Consider the following 18648-nt stretch of genomic DNA (forward strand, 5'->3'; position numbering starts at 1 on the left):
TACAGACCTCCTCAACGTCGATGTTATAAGTGTCAACGCTGGGGCCACATTGCCAGGAAATGCTCATCTAAGTCACACTGGTGTGCAGTGTGTGCCAATGCTCATCCTTCTGAACGGTGTTATGGAAAATTTTCTAGGGTGGTTACCTGTATGTACTTCAACATTATATACATACAAGTAATCTCATTGGGAGACAACCATATTGTTTACCATAGTCACCCCGTGTAGACATGTGAGAAAACTTAACCACCCCTGGTCACGGCAAGTGGTTCCTTCGACCTCACAATCTTATCCATATCTATCCGAGACCAGTATGGATTGGATAACACCCACAAGTACGGTGCTACTAATTAATTGTGGACTGTATAGATTATATTAGTTTAACTGAATGAAGGGGGGTGGGGTAGGTTACACATGGATATATCCATCAAGGAAAACACTTGTACATAATCTCACCACATACCAGATATTCTCTGGTGGTCACTTGATGTAGCTGGATCACCCATAACCTATCCAATTACAACATACCTAACTGGCCAGTATCAGTCTGCTATAACTAGAAGGGTTACTTAACTGTGGGTGATTGATACTCCTTATTCCCTCCATTCACCATCTCATTTCGATGTCCTGCTACACCGACACGGTTCTTATTCCAGCAGGATGAGGTATCCGTCGGTTTGTCCCGGTTTAGAAGTCGTGATTCCATAAAGCTTCACTATCCTCGGTACGAGAATCACGCGTTCACTCGGAGCAGGGCGATCTATTTCACATCCCGCATTCTCTTAACTTAATGTTATTATCACTGATTACATTACCATTCACAAGACGATTTAACGTCTCATAATTATTATACACATTAGAGGTCACTCCATTAAGATCTGAGGCCGATGAGTGAGGATTAACACACGGGTATTTCCCCTGGACACACACCATGGCCGCGCACCAGTCACACCCGGTCGAACCATTATTCACTAATTTTACCACCTTTTTACGGTGGTCCCGTAAATCACGTTCCCTCACTCTTCACCAGGAACAGTTACGACACTTCCTATTATGAAGTGAGGCCCATATTAATCCTTAGGCCACCGTGAACGCCAATTTCCTGGTTCCATGCTTTCCCAGCCTCCTCACTACATTCAAAACACTCCCGCCTCCGCATGGCCTGAGTCGACCTCTCCCCCCGCACATCCGCGCATGCGCAAAGGGAACTCTTGGTTCTATCCTATTGTCAAATATATTTTTGACTCATATCAACACATTAAACACCTATTAGGCACTATAGTTTCGGAAAATTAAAAATTTTCCACACTGCGGCCGTGCGGAGGTCGTTGCTATACGACTTACATAATGTGGAGTACAATTTTCCCATCTTCACTGGCCACCTGGCTTGGGAACTCCAACATTGGTATTTACATAATCACCCATTAATTCTTTCCACCTGTTAACTCCTCAGGTAGAGCTCCATCCAAAGCACACTCAAGCCTCCATGCTTCTGGTATTAACAATTTCCCTCTTATTGTAAGGTGTGACACTAAGTCTATGCTCTCGGGGTTAAATTGTTGGGCATACTGGAATTATGAGACTTTAACAATAACAAGTCTCTCTCAGTATCCCAAGTCAGCCCCAACACATTACTGCATATAGGCACTTCAACTCCATGGCCATCCACATTTATTGATCCCTCAAAATGGACTAATTACTGTTCCATTCTCTCAGGGGCATAAGCCTATGCTCCCTGGGTTAATTTATTGGTCATACTGGAATTATGAGACTTTAACAATAAGTCTCTCTCAGTATCCCAAGTCAGTCCCAGCACCTTACTGCATTGTTTCATTAACTCCTTCACATATCCTCATTAGTTCCTCTTCAGTTGACGTCACACCCGGAAATTGTCCACATAAGATTATTTACCCAATTACTTCGCTCAGTGGACCACCTGTGCACTTAAGGTGTGCATTTATCGTCGCCTGAAGTAAGAACAATTTATTATTTAACTGTTTATTAATTATATCATTATAAGCAGTCAACAATTTTGGTGTCTTGCTCAGTTCGCAGAGCTGGGCCCTTTAACTGCCCATACACCATCCTATAATTAGTAGGTAATTCTGGACGGTTTAGCTTCCACGGAAGTCGCACCCAGTAATGTCCAGATTCACATTTAACATCCTTCAGGTATTGTTCCTGAGTAAAGGAATCATTTGGACTTTCCTCATATATATTAATCCCTATGTTGTCCAGCTCCCACAAATTAGACTGGTTCAACATCATTCTCGATAGAAGAATACTTGTACTGGGTTGACCTTTTATGAGCAAGACACCGTGACTGTATTCACTACTTCTAGTAACTTGCTCAGCTATCAAAACTTTGAGGCCCAGTCCCTGGACCCATTATGTACCTCTGTAATCTTTTGACTACCGCCCACAGGATGGGTATGGGGTGCATAATAAACATATTAAACTAACTAAACCATGGGAGGAGGTACAAGTACCACTGCAGAAGGCTGGAATATTGGTGCTGTTAGTGTGCAGCAATATTCCAGCCTTCTGCAGTGTTCCTCCATTCTTATGTTAAGCTACCTGAAGTGTCGTCATGGGTCCGTTTTTTATATAACATTCACGAACCAGCCCGTTCATATATCACTCCATTCTCCACGTTTTTGCTTCTCCCATCCTTTACTATTTTGTACACATATATTTACTAAAATTTAGTGATCTTTCTGGGTGCGTAATACATTTTCTTTATCAGCATATTAATTCGTACATTACAACAATTCACTTCACTTATTACATAAAAGAATAAGAGAGAATATTTTGGTTCTCTGACTGATCACCTTTCAAAAGTCACATTAACATTGCACACCTGCATTATTATATAGACATTATTATCCCTACCAATTTTCACATTTAAATCGTAGGAAAATTATCAGTTTTCCACAATTAGTATTAGAGAAAGAAATAAAAGAATAATTTCGACACACTATATAAATATATATTTGAGAAGTGACATACATATCCAGAATTATACTATGTTTACTAAGAAGTGTAGAAATATTGGAAGATTGGTATAATCCATAACTTTAACTCACACTCGAAGGCGTCGTCTCCCGCGGTAACTAAGGAGGGAGCGTCCCTAGCAACGGCATCTACAACACTAGTAACAGTAACTTCTTATTCGGGTTTATTATATACCTCATTAACTTTCCGGTTAATATCGCTTGACAGGTAACAAGGACAAATAACATCTGTGCTTTGCGAATTAAGAAACATTCATTTAGTGAAAGATAAGACCTATAGTAATTGTATCCTCTGAAGCTGGCGAGAATTTGGTCCAAAGAACTGGACTTCTTCTCCCCTTCCTTGGATCGAACGTGGCTGCCTCCTATTCAACAGGCGCTGTATGACCCCGACGTGTTTAAAGCTTTCCCTTAAATAATAATAATTGAGTCTGATTTTTAAAATTGTAATTCTAATGAAATCTTCCAGTTACCTTAGTTTGTAATAGTCAAATCAAATTTTCTTGCTATTTTTTGTAATAATCATTGTGCTTCATGACTGGATGAAGAATGTACTGCTACATCATGGAGAAGTGCTAAACCCTTAGGTCTCGTAAAATAAAACCTAAGTGCTGAACCCAAAAGGGTCATCCTGCATGGGGAGAGGTAATCAGGCTTAATCTGAATTGGGTGGCAACTTAAATTCCTTGGATCAAGAGCTATTCAACCACCATTACTTATAGTGATAGTCATGTTAAGAACAAAGTTTCAGCTGTGACCCGACAATGGTCCTGGATGGCCCGAGCCTCGCCATTAAGGCCTCAGATGTGAATCAAGTCACATTGTAATTTCATTCGTTTTAAAACACCAAATGTTGATTGCGTCCCACAGTGAACAGATTGTGCATTACAGAATAGAGATTGACTCGGGTGACGGCGAGGAAAGAATGTCGAAACGTGAGAAAAAGGAGTCTGGGGAGGATGTTGAGCTGGAAGGTGCAGAGACCCTCCTGGCTCGTCTGAGGCGGCAGTACCGCATGATGGAAAGGAACAGACGTCAGTACAGGGACGAAGCCACAGTTCTCCTGGGCCGACAGAGGTAGGTTCTCCGGCTTTCTGTTTCTATATGGGAAAAGAGAGGTGGTAAAACTGAAAGCCACAAGCAGGCAATGAGTTTGCATGCCTATTAAAACCGAGAGATATGATTTCTAGCAGTATGACTTAAGATACAAACAGATCGAAATGTCTTTTTTTCATTAGTGTCGACAGCACGCCTCCCGTAGCTGAGAAATCCTTAATGTACTATCTGACGATATCTTCCTTGCCTTAAGTCTCCCAGGCTGACTGCAACACAGTACACTATCCTACGTGATGGGATATAACATAGGTACCTTTCCTTCCCACTATGTAACTATCATATAGAATAAGGTAGCAGCACATTGTTGATGTATCCAGTTTTACGAAGACAGTACGCATTTTAAATCCATGAAATTTACTGAGCATTGCAGCCTTGATGATTCTTGAGCAGTCAAAAAGCTTTGGACTGTACCAGCATATAACAACACTATTTAGCAACAATTTGTCATCCATAGACGTAGACTAATTAGTCTCTCAAAGAATCTCAGAAAAAGTAACACCAGCTGTTTACATGCTTCAGGAGGATCCTGGCAGACTTGCAGCAGGAAAAGTCTGACCTGGAAAATCTCTTGTCAGCCATGGCTACGGCGCAGAACGAGACTCGTGACCACAAGACTGTTACTACCTTGGCTGCTACCCTCGACCGTCAGGCTAAATACCAGGAACTTATCGACCAGGAAAAGGATAAGGTGAGTGTCCAACAACTAATCCACGAACTGGAAAAGAAAACCAGTAAATTTTATTGGTCTGTCATGGACCATTATGAAACTCCGAGTAGGAATGAGAGAGAGAGAGAGAGAGAGAGAGAGAGAGAGAGAGAGAGAGAGAGAGAGAGAGAGAGAGAGAGAGAGAGAGAGAGAGAGAGAGAGAGAGAGAGAGAGAGAGAGAGAGAGAGAGAGAGAGAGAGAGAGAGAGAGAGAGAGAGAGAGAGAGGGAGGTGGACACTAAAAGAAAGCTAGCATCAGGTAGGGTAGGCTCCAAAACCTGGTGGTCCCTGGTCAAGGACAGACAAGGTTATCTGCCTGATGAACTCATTCCACCTCTAAATCGACAGGATGGGACCACCTCTACTAGTAGTCAAGAGAAGGCGGACCTCTTTGATGAACACTTTGCTACCAAAATGCAAGTTCCTGATCCAGCAAGGGACCCTCCTTGGCTAGCTGCAAGAACTGTGTCGAAACTGTCAGTGGTGACAATAAGGCAGGAGGAGGTGCATTTCCTTCTTAAATCGCTTGACCAAGAAAAGGCTGTGGGCCCAGACAAGTTGAGCCCAAGATTGCTGAGAAGATGTGCAGACCAGCTAGCAGCACCCCTAACTCGCATCTTTCAGCACTGCCCAGTACAGTGTAAATGGCCCTCTCTATGGAAACAGGCAAATGTAGTCCCTGTTCACAAAAAGAAGAGCAAAGCAGAAATCAGCAACTACAGACCAGTGTCACTCCTGTCAATCACTGGTAAGATCATTGAGACAATAATCTCAAGACAAATGACAGAGTTTTTTGACTACCACTCACTACTTTGTGATCGTCAATATGGCTTCAGGAAAGGTTACTCTGCTGCTGATCTGTTGTTAAACCTCTCCACTAAGTGGCACCAGTCACTGGATGAATCCAAAGTCAGCTGTGTGGTAGCACTGGACATTGCTGGCGCTTTCGACCGGGTGTGGCACCAGGGCCTCTTAGCAAAACTTCAAGCACTGGGAATTGCAGGCTCTACACTATGTCTCCTCAGTGATTACCTTCATGGTAGATCTCTAAGTGTAGTTCTCAATGGAACGGAATCAGCAAGACATCCTATTGGGGCAAGTGTTCCACAAGGAAGCGTGCTGGGACCATTGTTATGGAATGTCTACTTCAACGACCTTCTTCATCTCATCCCAGAATCACATGCATATGCAGACGACTGTACACTGATATTCACTTATCCAAGAGAAGAAATGCCAGCTGCTCTAAGCTACATCAATCACCAGCTGAGAGCTATATCAGCTTGGGGAAATAGATGGCAAGTAACATTTACACCTGAGAAAACGCAAATGATGATCGTCTCTAGGCATCATGATGGTAATGCTGGTGCAGTAGTAAGGATGAATGGGAGGGTGTTGACACCTGGAGAAGTTGATATCCTTGGGGAGAAATTTGACTCCAAACTAACCATGAAGAACCATGTTGTAAATCTTGCAAACAAGGCAGCCAGGAAGCTTACAGCACTTCGCCGTATCTCGCATCTGCTTGACAGTAGGGGTTGCAAGATTTTGTACGAGGCACAAGTACGCTCACACCTTGAGTATGCTCCACTTTCTTGGTTTGCCTGCCCCCCCCCCCTCATCTACGACTGCTTGACAGAGTAGAGAACAGAGCAAGACGTCTCATCTCTCGCCTGGACCCATCCTGGATAGATCTGTCATTTCAGCAGAGCCTTCAACATAGGAGGGATGTGGGTGGCCTTACTGTTATGTACAAGGCCAATATTGTCAAAGTACCACACTTGGATCCACTTCGAGGACAGCGTGAAACAAGCTTTTATGCCACAAGACGGGCAGAAAGCAGCAACTTCACTCTGGCTGTACCCTTCTCCAGAACATCACTCCATCTGAGATCCTATATACCCAGGATGACTCGAGTATGGAACACATTCGTACAGCATAATGATGTCAACGAGATAAAGTCAGTTGATCAAATGAAAATGCTGGCCCACAGATGGCTCCAACTTCATCCTGTTCCCTACTTGTATGTCTCATAACAATAAAAATGCGTTCAAATGAGCTGATGTAGGTAACAGCTCTTAGCTTGCCAATAAAGCTAGGAATCCTTAACCTGTAAATAGCTTGTCAATAAAGCTAAGGATCCTTAGCCTTGTCAAACCCTGTGAAAGAGAGAGAGAGAGAGAGAGAGAGAGAGAGAGAGAGAGAGAGAGAGTCAGGGTGCTGAAAAGTGAAGAAACTAAAAGACGTCGTGCGTATTCTGGAGATTATAGCGTTCATAACATACTGACTTATCTCGGCTTTCTTTTATTTTCTCACTAGTGACTTGATAAAGGCTCAGGACGGCCCAAAAACTCTTCCAGTTTTCCAGCTTGTGGGTTAATTGCGAATTGTTCCTTAGGTCTGTCCTGTTTACAGATCAAAGAACTGGACATCAGTATCACAGCAGCAGAAAGGAGGGTAAGAGAGACCAGGAGACGAGTGCCCTCCGCCAGACAACTCGAGAGCCGAAGACTGGCTGTCCTCAACGCTAAAAAGGCGCTGCAGAACCGCATTCAGCAGGTAGGTTACTGACGACGTGTGAGTTATCATCATTATCATCACTGATCATATTACCGTCATCAGTATCCTCTCACCAGGCGACGGTGAGGCTGAATGCTGTGCTGGCGGATAACCGCGTCCTCAGGACGACACTGGAGAACATACTGAAGGAGCGTGACAAGTTTATGCTTCAGGTAACTTTTAGCATTCATGGTCCCTATGGTGGGGACTTCAAAACATACAAACAACAATTAATGAAACCCTAAACCCTTCAGTTTCTTAAAAAAAATAGCAGAGTATTAGAGAACTTACAGCTATCTTGACTTCTGACAACACCTATGAACAGTTCATAAACCATAAAATATAATCATCAAAATCTACACTAAATATCATTAATGCTGATTTAACTGACCAACTAAAAGTACGTAAAATTTATTAAGGGTAGAATTTCTTTGATGTAGACATTATAAGCCCTGACCTAAGGTGACCCTACAGGCTCATCGTTTGGAGAAACAACTGGCTGTCACAGTGAAGAGGAAGAGTGACATAATGGACCAGGTCACCAAGGCATATTCTGAGAGGTACGTAAGGTTCAAGAGTCCTTCACTAGCATCAAGATAACTTTCCCCCGCCTTTGAAGAGTCCCTGGGTATAGCTCCTGTCCTCTAGATAGCATACTTGACCCATGATGCACCTTACACAATATACAATCCACGGGTTGTGTATTGTGAGTGGAGCAATACACAGAGTTGTGTATTGTTCCAGTCACGGTATTGTGCCTTTTATAATTCTTCATGATATACCTTGGTGTCATAGAGACGAAGCTCAGACGAAGATGCGTGCCATGAAGGACCGTGGTGAGCGGGACGCCCAGCAGTACACCCACGAGCTGAAGAAACTGCAGAGAGCTCTCGACCACCAGACACACCTCAGGGCCTTCGTGGCTACCATATCTGCCGGCGAAGATGACGATGCTTCACAACGCCGCACTGAGGGTATGTGCCTTACACACGAGGCTATGCCTGTAGAAGAGGTGATAACGATAAATTTTGTTTAAAAAAATCACAATATAACGCTATTTAACATTTAAAAATCTAAAATATATCATTTCTCATTTAATCTTATCTCTAAACATAAATAAATTATATTCTAAGGTGATAACTAAAGTTCAGAGGTGGAGGCTGCCCTTTCTAACGTCAGAGCCTCGTATGTAATTTTTAAAATGGGGTACGAGGTGGATACCCATCTCGGATACCCAACCTGAGTCCGGAGACATTTTCCCTGACGAAAAGGTGTAGGGTATGTCTAAGGAAGTGTGAGGAGAGTGTAAAGTAGGTTTGAGAGGATGAGGCTTGAGCCTGTATGAGACACGTATTAGAGCGGTGACTCGGTTAACTGCTGTCTACCAGTCACGGTTTATGTATGAAGAACTCGCAATTTAAGTTTACGGAAGTTAAAATCTAATACGAAAACAATGGTTATCTACAGAGGGTGACTGTAGAGTATGTTTATGTGTGACTGCTTTTATTAGTGTATCTAGTATTATTTAGTATGGTGACGTACCGTGTGTATGTCGCCATTAGCATACCAAAGATCAAGCCTCCACCAGTCTTTACGACGAATGAACCACATGGGTTAACCACTAAACAAAGTACAAAATCTATAAACAGGCAAGTTTCGTTTTAGGTGAGGGCGGAGAGCCGTGGGGCCCAGAGCAGACACTGACGACGTATCGATCATCAGTATCCCATCTTCAGGAGATGAGTGGGGAGGGATCGGTGGAGACCCTCGTTACTAATTACCTGCAGGCTGAGAACGACAACTACACACTCTTCACTTACATCTCTGATCTCAACAACGAGGTAAGACGGTAAAGGGCAAAGTTAACAAGAAACACTTATGTATTTACCTGGGAATTGATCTCAGGGAATAACAGGAACCCCAGTGGAAATCAACGACCCCAATGGAAATAAGTCACTTTATACTTATTTGTACCGGTGCCTAAATGAACTTATTTATTTACTTAATCCCTACTGTAAGATGTGTCCAGTAAACTATGTGCATATATACACTGATTATTATTATTAGATTCACAAAATGGGCTCAACCTACGTATATACATGTACACTGAGATATACACCTCTCAATGCATATAAACTGCTTAGTCTAATTTTGAGAAGGCCATGTAATGAATGGTGGTTGAGGTGCTGATACCAGCTCAGCCACTACTATTGCTACCACCATAAAAAATACATGTGGAGTGCTATATGACTCGTACAGTGTTACCGCTTACAAAGAATGAAAAGACATTACCGTGACCGTAACAATACACAAATGTGCGGGTTTTATGTATATTAGCGCTAATACTTTTAGTTTGATAATAAACTCAATTAAACGTTATATTACATCCTTCGGATGACAGGTCTGATTATTCCATTTTTTAAAAGATTCCGTGAGTCTTTGTTTTTATCCTCAAATGGAACACTGTCAGCAATTTCTTTTCCTCGTCTCCCAGCTACATGACTGCTACTGCTCAGGGGCGGGTCCTGAAATTCTCCAAGAGGATCATCCTTGCCCGTAACAAGGGAAAAAAAAGACAGGCTGCCCCTGTTGGGCAGTAATTTTATGAGTAATATCAATCAATGCCGTGGCATCCCTCCTTGCCCTCTCCCCCTGATGACGCTTCTAGTGTTAAATTTCAGTATATATTTGACCATTTTGACTGTGTTCAGGTCACCAGCTTGACAGCAGAGGTGCGTCGAGTGCGTCAGCAGATCGAGGAGACGGCAGGCAAAGGAGCTGAGAAAGATAGAGACTCCCAACGCACTGTCTCTCAGCTGGAGGTGAGTCGTGTGGTGGTATTGTATTGTATTGTATTGTATTTCCTGAGTTAGATAAGCGAGACATCTTCATCAGTCTTATTGTCGAAACGTTTCTTCGAAGATGATGGACTGATTGCATTATCGTTATATCTCCACTGCTGTTTGCTGACTTCTTTTTGGGTTATTCTAGGTAATGTACACATGTTACTATGATAATTATAATACCTACAGTAATTTCATATAACTGTACGTATGTGTACCTATAACTAGATAAACGTACGGACTGTGTAGGCTAAACGTAGCGACAATAAAACCACCAAAATGTCACACATACTGTTCTACTCGTCTACTCTTCGGTATTAGATACCATTTACATAATTTCCTAAAGTAATGACGACTGGATCCTTCACCCGCTAATAGCGGGTTGTTCCCCGACCAATTCAGATACTAAAGCTGGGCAAATATTTTGACTTACTGGCCACATCACCAGCTCAGCCTGCTTATATGAGCAGGCATTCTCACATTAATGAATGTGAGAAGCTCACACATGAGCAGATACTTACATTTTCCAGGTGGGAGATGGCAGATGAAGGTGACCCATACCCTCTTGAGGCACAAATAAACAAGAAACCAAGAAAAGAAAGACTAAATCAGAGATTTCGTAGACTAAAAGACGAGTCACCTGGAACACAGATGGCGCTGACATATACTCACCCAGGCATCAACACAAGAATGAATTAAAGAAAATTGTCCGTCCTGATATCAAGATAAAAACACATACCTAATATGGTTATGTGTCCAGTGTGGCCAGGTCTTGCTGCTAATGACTTCCCAGCACACGCTCCTAATTACGACACAATCGAATCAAACTGAGTTATTTCTTAAAGTAGAAATTATTATTATTATTATTATTATTATTATTATTATTATTATTATTATTATTATTATTATTACTATTATTATCATAACGAGGCGCTAAACTCTTAAAGGTCATACAGCGCTGTTAAACTGGGTATACTAAATTGTTAACCATAATGGCGTGCCGGACAGAATTCCTTGGCCAGAAGCCTATATTTTGTCCGCCCCTGAGTTAGGTGGCTGTAGAATGCCTCGTTCTTGTAGTAACCAGAGTGCAAGTTCTCGGATGAAGCATGATTGTTTAATGGGCCCAAAGATCTCGACATATAATGTAGCAGGTATAGCACAGGAAAGTGTAACTAAATTGGGACCATAATGAAAAAGTCACAATGTAATTTCATTGGGTTATCTTACGTTAAATCGACATAATGTCTTTTTTATGTATTCAAGACATCTCTGTGTTATTGATATCATTGTAAAAAAATGCATGTTATGTTTCCTGTGTGCCTTACGGCACACAGTACATTCCTTCTTAAAAAAAAAAAACAACAACATACCACGGGTGGGGTTTGAATCCGCGGTCAGAGAGTCTAAAACTCTCTGACCGCGGGTTCAAACCCCACCAGTGGTATGGTTTGTTTGTAATCGTGTCATTACGATTTCGTGAGACATTCCTTCTTTTCTGTTTGGCGGTGTTTTTGTATATCATTGCTTGACTACACCTTCCTCCTACCTTTCTCCTGTTTCCACCCATTCTATCATTTCAATTACTCAATTATGTTTAAACTCTCAATTACTTTTATTCTTCATCCTCTGTACCCTCTTCTATCACCTTCTCCTCACCTCCCTTCCCTCTACCACATCCATAAGCACCTTACTAACCCCTCTTGTTGTGTTTTATTGCAGTCTGAGGTGCGGTCAGCTGAGGAGGCAGTTGAAGCCTTGGAGAGGGAACTTAGACAAGCTGAGGACACTCTCACAGAGATGAAGACTTCTACACAGGAGTTGTTTGATCTTCTTCAGTGTGACGCTCAGCCTATTGTTGCTATTGTCGGTAGGTCGAGCGGAGCGTATTATTACTACTACCATCACCTTAGACGGAGGATTGATCTTCCACTATTTTTGTGTTGGGTGATGACACATACGAGTGTAATGTTTCATCAAATGTAAAATATAATCTTGGGACGATTTTTTTTTTTGGTAAATGGTTTCAGGTTGTGATTCCCTTCCCTAATGATGACATATTAAGGGCCAAGAACTAAACCCCTAGGAAGACCTGCAGTATCTGGGGATAGGATGGTAATCAGGTTTGATCTAAGGAAGAGGGGTGACTCAAATAGCCTTAAATCAACAGCCCTTTACCGGAATGGGATTAAAACCCTTGTCAAGCCTTCGTTCGTTCAACCAAATTCAATTGAGCTTATTTCACTCCACTTCCTGGTGGACGCAGGCGGGGGAGAGATTACAAGTGCTAGTGTGTCTGTGTACCTGTCCGTGGTGGAGCAGCGGGTACACGAACTCCTGCAGCTGCGTCAGTTCCTCCTGGCAGAGGACCAAGCCCCAGCCGCCGCCCTCGGGGAGGATGCTCTCCACGACGAAGCCGCAGAGGGCAGATCGTCGTCTGCCTCGTCAGCCAAGGTCGTCGTCCCTCTCGGCAAGCCCCAGTGAGTGTTGTCAAATGTTAATTTGAAAGCCTGAGCATACCGTATTTTCCGGCATATATGGCGAGCCTTTCTCCCCCACAAGAAGTCTTGGAAAAATCAGCCTGCTCCTTATATGCTCCAAGGTCAAGGGTCAAGGGTAGGCTTTGGGTTACGCTCTAGCGTCAAGTAAGAGGGCAGTTAGCCCTGGAATATAATTACTGATTCACCGTCATGGTACCTCTGCCGTGCGTCTTATATGCCGGATAATACCCATGAACCATGGCCGGGTCGAGACAGTCTCTGTTCTCTGTGTCAACGAGTCAACGTTGTAGGTTCGAACTAATGAACTCTGGCAAGAGGCGAAAGTGATAATCGGCCATACGGCTGGGTACAAATAGGAACTTCTGTTTAGTGCTCAGCAGACGGAGGATGAAGCCTCCACCACGTCTTGCGCTGAATGACCCACATGGGTTTAGCGCTTAACATGAATTATTTAAATTTACTTTCTCTGCAGACAATTGATAAAAATAACGCACTTTCAGAAATGAACTTTATTAAGACGTTTCAGCTTTATTGAGACGTTTCGGCTTTATTGAGACATTTCACTGCCCGAAGAAGCCTGTCCACAGGCGAAACATCTCGATATTATCACAATCAAAAGAAGCACTAAACCTACAAGGGTCATACAGTGCTGCAAACATCTCGGTGAAGCTCCTCACTGCCACTGTGTCATTTCTCAGCCCATGTCGAAGTTCATAGGTTGGAGCCTACAGCGTTTCAGAAACGTACATATTGAACATATGTTGACGTTGCATCTTGTTGCAGGTTGCCCCACACGGCCCACGTCAACGATGAAGAGTATACCAATGGAGGCCCGCTGACTCACGGTGACCTCCTGGCTACCATGCGCAAGTTTATTCCCAACAACGACGATAACTGAGTCATCTGGACAGCGTCCGTCGCTAATTTTGCCGACAACTACCACTTCTACGTTTATAAGTGAACTGTAGATATGTAGATATAAATCCATATGTGCACCTAGTTTCTAAGCCTTTTGTGTATCCATATGCTCTTGCGCTACCGTCCACAGGATGGATATGGGATGCTCAATAAACTAGCCACTTCGGTGGCAAAATCTAAATCTAATCTCTAATAATCTACTTCTACTACTATTACTGCTACTATTACTACTATTACTATTACTATTACTACTATTACTATTATTGTTACTGCTACTATTACTACCACTATTACTATTAACTATTATTATTACTGCTATTACTATTACTACTGCTACTACTGTTACTATTACTATTACTACTACTCTCTTCTTACCTCCACCCCCTCGCACACTGCCTTCTGGTCTTCTTTCTCTTGTCGCATCTGTTGTGACCTGATAGTGGTTCAGGACAGATCGAAACGTCGTTACAACGTTTCTCTCCCAAGTGTAGTTTATTGCTGAAATTTTAAGGAGGGGGGTGACTTACAAGAACAGGACCGGGAAGTAAAGACAATAAGAACACTTTATTAAGGAAACGTTTCGCCCACTAGGGGAATGTATCACCATAGGAAATAAAGATACAAGACTGTTATGATATTTTAGTTACAGCTTGTTAAAGCAACTGGAGGAGCAGCCATCTACACGCGGTGAGCTCTGGGTATTTTGGCTGACTGTAGGTAGTCAGTCAGTGTATATGCTGTCTATGCAATAACATCACAGTAAACAGGTGATATCATAATATGCAAAACCACCACCGTGAAAAATTTAGTGATCTTCCAAGCGTTTTCATGATTTCTCACATTATCAAGGACCTGTGATAATGTGAGAAATCACGAAAGCTCTTGGATGTTCACTGTTTTTTCACAGTGGTTGTTTTGCATGTTGCCTAATTCTGGATAATTATACTCACCTTTCCTGGGATCAAATTTGATCGAATCCACAGGCCCTGCATGATCCTTATGATTTTATCTCTTTTTCTTAAATATAATAGCAACAACCATATATATCACATCCGCTACTTCCTTTAAGATAGCAGATAATAAGACCTAGGAAGTTCAGAAAGCGTAATAAAAGAGTTTGATTATTACTGTATGGGAATGTGAAGTAATCAGGTTCGATGCAAGGAAGGGTGGAGTAGATTAAGAGCCCTTCAACGTCATCAAGGAAGGGTGGAGTAGATTAAGAGCCCTTCAACGTCATCAAGGCAGCCCTTCCCTTCCCCTGAACAGTGAAATTGATTTTGACTGTGGCTTTCCGTGTTTTGGCTTCACATACTTGAGATAATGATGCCAAAGAAACATTCAACCTTGCTCTAGTTTGAAAAATTTAAGGTTTGCTGACTGTACGAGGATCGTTATTGTTGCAAGTGCACCTACGTCAAGTGCACCTATGTCAAACACACATAAGTCAATTATACCTACATGTACGTCATATGCACCTACGTCAAGTGCACCTACAGTACACCTACGTCAAGTAGGTATTTAAGTAAACTCTGAGGTGTATGAACAAGGAAATACACACCTCTGTATACTGCTACCGTTGTATTTCAATTAACCAAAATTCCAATCTTGGGAGAGGAACCTTAGGGCGACGTCTCGGCCGATGCTGGACTATTGTGATTTGACAATGGTCCAGGATGGAGTGAAACGTCGTCATAAGTGAAGGTTCCTGGTGAAGTGTTCCAACCACTGTGCTGTAAGTTAATATTCTTCACGGTCGTGTTTCGTAACTGAGTGTTTTTATACGATAGGTTGGATTATTATAATCAAAAGAAGAAGCGCTAAACCCACTAGGGTCATACAACACTGGGGAAGGGGTGGAGCTCCTTACTAGGTGACACATCTATTGACAAATAACCAAGGCTAGCACTAAACTTTTAACTGGTACGCTATTCATGGGTAAATTGAAACGCAGCTATGACACATTAATCAAAGATTCCAAATAGCTTTGATTTGCTGTGTATTGCAAATCCTCATACATTAATAAGCAATGCTTTGTCTTTCAACACGTCAAAGCAATTAATGAATAAGGTTGCCAAAAGGATTTGCCATATACAGATATATAACTTTGCGATGTAGTTCAGCTGGGCTTGTGAGGTCTCTGGGGAGACCTAATTTAACCAATTATATGGTCACCTTGCCTTGGCAAACGTCTGTCAGAGCCACGCCTTTTCGGCTTAAGTCTCAGCTCCTTTGTTCGTCACTGGCGTCAGATCTCGGCATCAGGTCGTAGCACGTGGTGCACACCCCATTGTGGAGGGTGCTTGGACCACCATATAAGCCCAAGGAACAGCATGATCGGGAGACTTTGAGTGGAGCTGCTGCTGTGTGCAGAGCTCTGAGCAGGAGATTCGAGAAGAGCTGCTGCTGGGGTGCAGGGCTCCGGAGAAGGCTGCTGAAGTCTCTGGAGGAGACTGTTGGAGACATTGGGCAGAGTACTGGCTTGGAGCAATACTCGTGCTGTATAGGTCTTGGGACCTGTGGCTTAGTTCCTGTGGTGAACTGTCCTCTTTACTATATTGTAAGTTATATTAATTTTCGTCAAGTTGATTGTGTTCCCTGTCTCACTGCTTATATGTACCACCCCATTTATCTAAACCCCAATAATGTACCCCTGTTCCCAAATATATTATTGTACAAGGACTTAATAATAAACTGTGTTTGAGTAGAATAGTAATATTTACTCTCCCCGTTGTTTAAACATTTATTCATTTATTTTTATTTCAAGTAGTGAGAGGGTGAGTAGTGTGGTGGGTAGAGTAATGAGAGGTGAAGGTGTAGTCACCAGTGACCTCACATTACTTACCTCCGCTAATCATCTCTCCTACCACCTCGCCTGCCAATCCCCTGCGTACTCCCTCCGTTTACTTACATATTCTCCAATTACCCCTAGCATTTCAATACCCCCCTACATGACAACTTACAGTTGTGCGAAACACGGAACTGGTGGGATTCGAACCCATTGCGAGTCGTAAAATTCGCTTGCCATAGGTTCAAACCTCACCCTTTCCGTGGTTTGTTTACATTCATGTTATTACGGTTTCGTGAGTTCAGTTATACAATTTATAAGGGAGAGATATACAGGTCACAAGGGAGAAAATCAGACATACTTATCCATCGATTTTTCTCTCCAGTTTCTAGATTATTTGTGACTTGATAATGGTCCAGGAGCGAAACGTCTAGTAACGTTTCCTCTCCAAGGTGCGGGTTAATTGTGTATTGTTCGTGTCACAGTATTGCGACTTTATTTACTTACACAGTGTTTAGGTTATACGATGCTAATATTGTGCAATGTTCAGTTTGCCAGTTCTATTTTCAATAATGAGTAGTCAGTAACGATCAAACCAGAATGATATAGATAATATTAAAGTTTACATGCATGTTAATGAGTTCCTCAAAGTTCCTCAAAGAGCTGGTTGAAAACCTCATCAGAGAAACCAAGGACCACAGGGCGACCAGTTTCCTCTTTCAGAGATTCAGTGTTGCGATCCAGAGAGGAAATGCCTGCAGCATTCTGGGCACGCGGCCCACCGCCGGGGAGCTGGACAAAGTATTCGAGATGTAGCTCTGAGTTGTTATCTATGTTGTTTTACTCCCTATTGTATTTTTGTCAATGTATTTTGTCAATGCATCTTGTTTTTAAATAAAGCATATGTAGAATATATAGGAGGTGGTAGGAGAAAATTAAGTCGTGCCGAATAGGTAAAACTTGAGATTTCGGCTAAAATAGCAACTCTCTTCTTGCTGAATAAAGCAAGCAAAAATTTGAGTATGCAATAATTTCACAAAACTCATTCTGATCCTAACAAAAACTATATTTCATTGTGTTTGTTTATTATTAAATTACTGTATAGTTATCTAAAATACATTTAGTTGGATTAGGCTAAATTAAATTGCGCCTGTTATAATAAGGTTAAGTAAGTTTTCCAAGGTTCTTTTGGTGCAAAATTATTAATTTTTACATTAACATAAACGAAAAATATAGATATTTAATCGTATAAGAGAAAAATTTAGATAGGATTTAATTTTAAATGAGTTCTTGCTAACTGACCAATTTTACCTATTCGGCACGACATATATATTGGGAAGTGGCCACTACAGGAAACAGCAAAGCATTAAGATCTCATTAAAGCATGTGTTGTCACTCTGTCCCAGGGGCTCGTACATGACCCTGGCTCCACACAGGACCGTCCCTGGTACACACGAAGTCCAGTTACTCCAGGTCCCTGTCGAATCTGCCGAAGATACCAGCCTTATCACAGTACTTCCTAGTGGCACATGAAATATTTGAGAATAATGTACAAATATTCATTCTAGTCGTTTTGTGTATATTTTGGCTCTTGCTCTACCATCCCCGGTATAGATATTGTGTGCACAGAAAACTAGCCACTACCATTCACAGGATGGCTATTGGGTGCACGATATGCTAGCCACTTCGGTGGCAATATCTAAAAGAAAAAATCTTTGAGAACGTTTGCAAGGTTTTCTTACTAATTTTGGCACAAAAATTTCCTTACTGATCTACAAATTTTTGTGCAGACATCTGCAAGTAGCATTTATGTACTTTCCTAATCTAGAATTCTCACGTTGCTCGGATATTTTGAAAGAACATGCCCGTTCTCTCTAGCCGAGGTTTATATAAGTAGTGCTGGAGGCGGCTGAGTGGCTCCTGCGGCTGAGCGGTCTCCTTTCCTGAGCGTATCCTCCTGAAAAGGTCTGCGGCTGAGTGGCTTCCTTTTCCTGAGTGGCTCCCTTTCCTGAGCGGTCTCTTTCCGCGCCCGCGCGCCCGCCCAAGCGCCAGCCCGCCCGCGCCGACCCACGACCTTGACCTCACCCTCGACCACCTCGCTCTTAAACCCCCCACCACACCCTCAACCCCCCACCCACGCCCCCACAATCCACAATTTCTTTACCAAAGATTCACTCTCCTCAAGTCTAGATATTTTTCCCGTTTTA

General features: G+C 42.4%; 1 protein-coding gene across 1 annotated transcript; it reads left to right on the forward strand.

The window, feature by feature from the left end:
• The first annotated feature begins 10012 nt into the window (after positions 1 to 10012).
• Positions 10013 to 13821, forward strand: LOC128701180 (uncharacterized). Its single transcript, XM_053794778.2, has 4 exons — positions 10013 to 10213; positions 11957 to 12104; positions 12501 to 12714; positions 13519 to 13821. Exons 1-4 carry the CDS (start codon positions 10013 to 10015, stop codon positions 13631 to 13633), a joined length of 678 nt encoding a protein of 225 aa, XP_053650753.1. The 3' UTR covers positions 13634 to 13821.
• Positions 13822 to 18648: the final 4827 nt, after the last annotated feature.

The sequence above is a fragment of the Cherax quadricarinatus genome, chromosome 73, assembly GCF_038502225.1.
Source record: "Cherax quadricarinatus isolate ZL_2023a chromosome 73, ASM3850222v1, whole genome shotgun sequence".
Classification (NCBI taxonomy): domain Eukaryota; kingdom Metazoa; phylum Arthropoda; class Malacostraca; order Decapoda; family Parastacidae; genus Cherax; species Cherax quadricarinatus.

Excerpts from the sequence above, each read along its gene's own strand:
- LOC128701180 (XM_053794778.2), top strand. The coding sequence starts at position 10,013 with ATGCCGTGGCATCCCTCCTTGCCCTCTCCCCCTGATGACGCTTCTAGT. Across the intron at positions 10,214-11,956 it reads GCACTGTCTCTCAGCTGGAG|TCTGAGGTGCGGTCAGCTGA; the intron begins GTGAGTCGTGTG and ends GTTTTATTGCAG. Across the intron at positions 12,105-12,500 it reads GCCTATTGTTGCTATTGTCG|GCGGGGGAGAGATTACAAGT; the intron begins GTAGGTCGAGCG and ends TGGTGGACGCAG.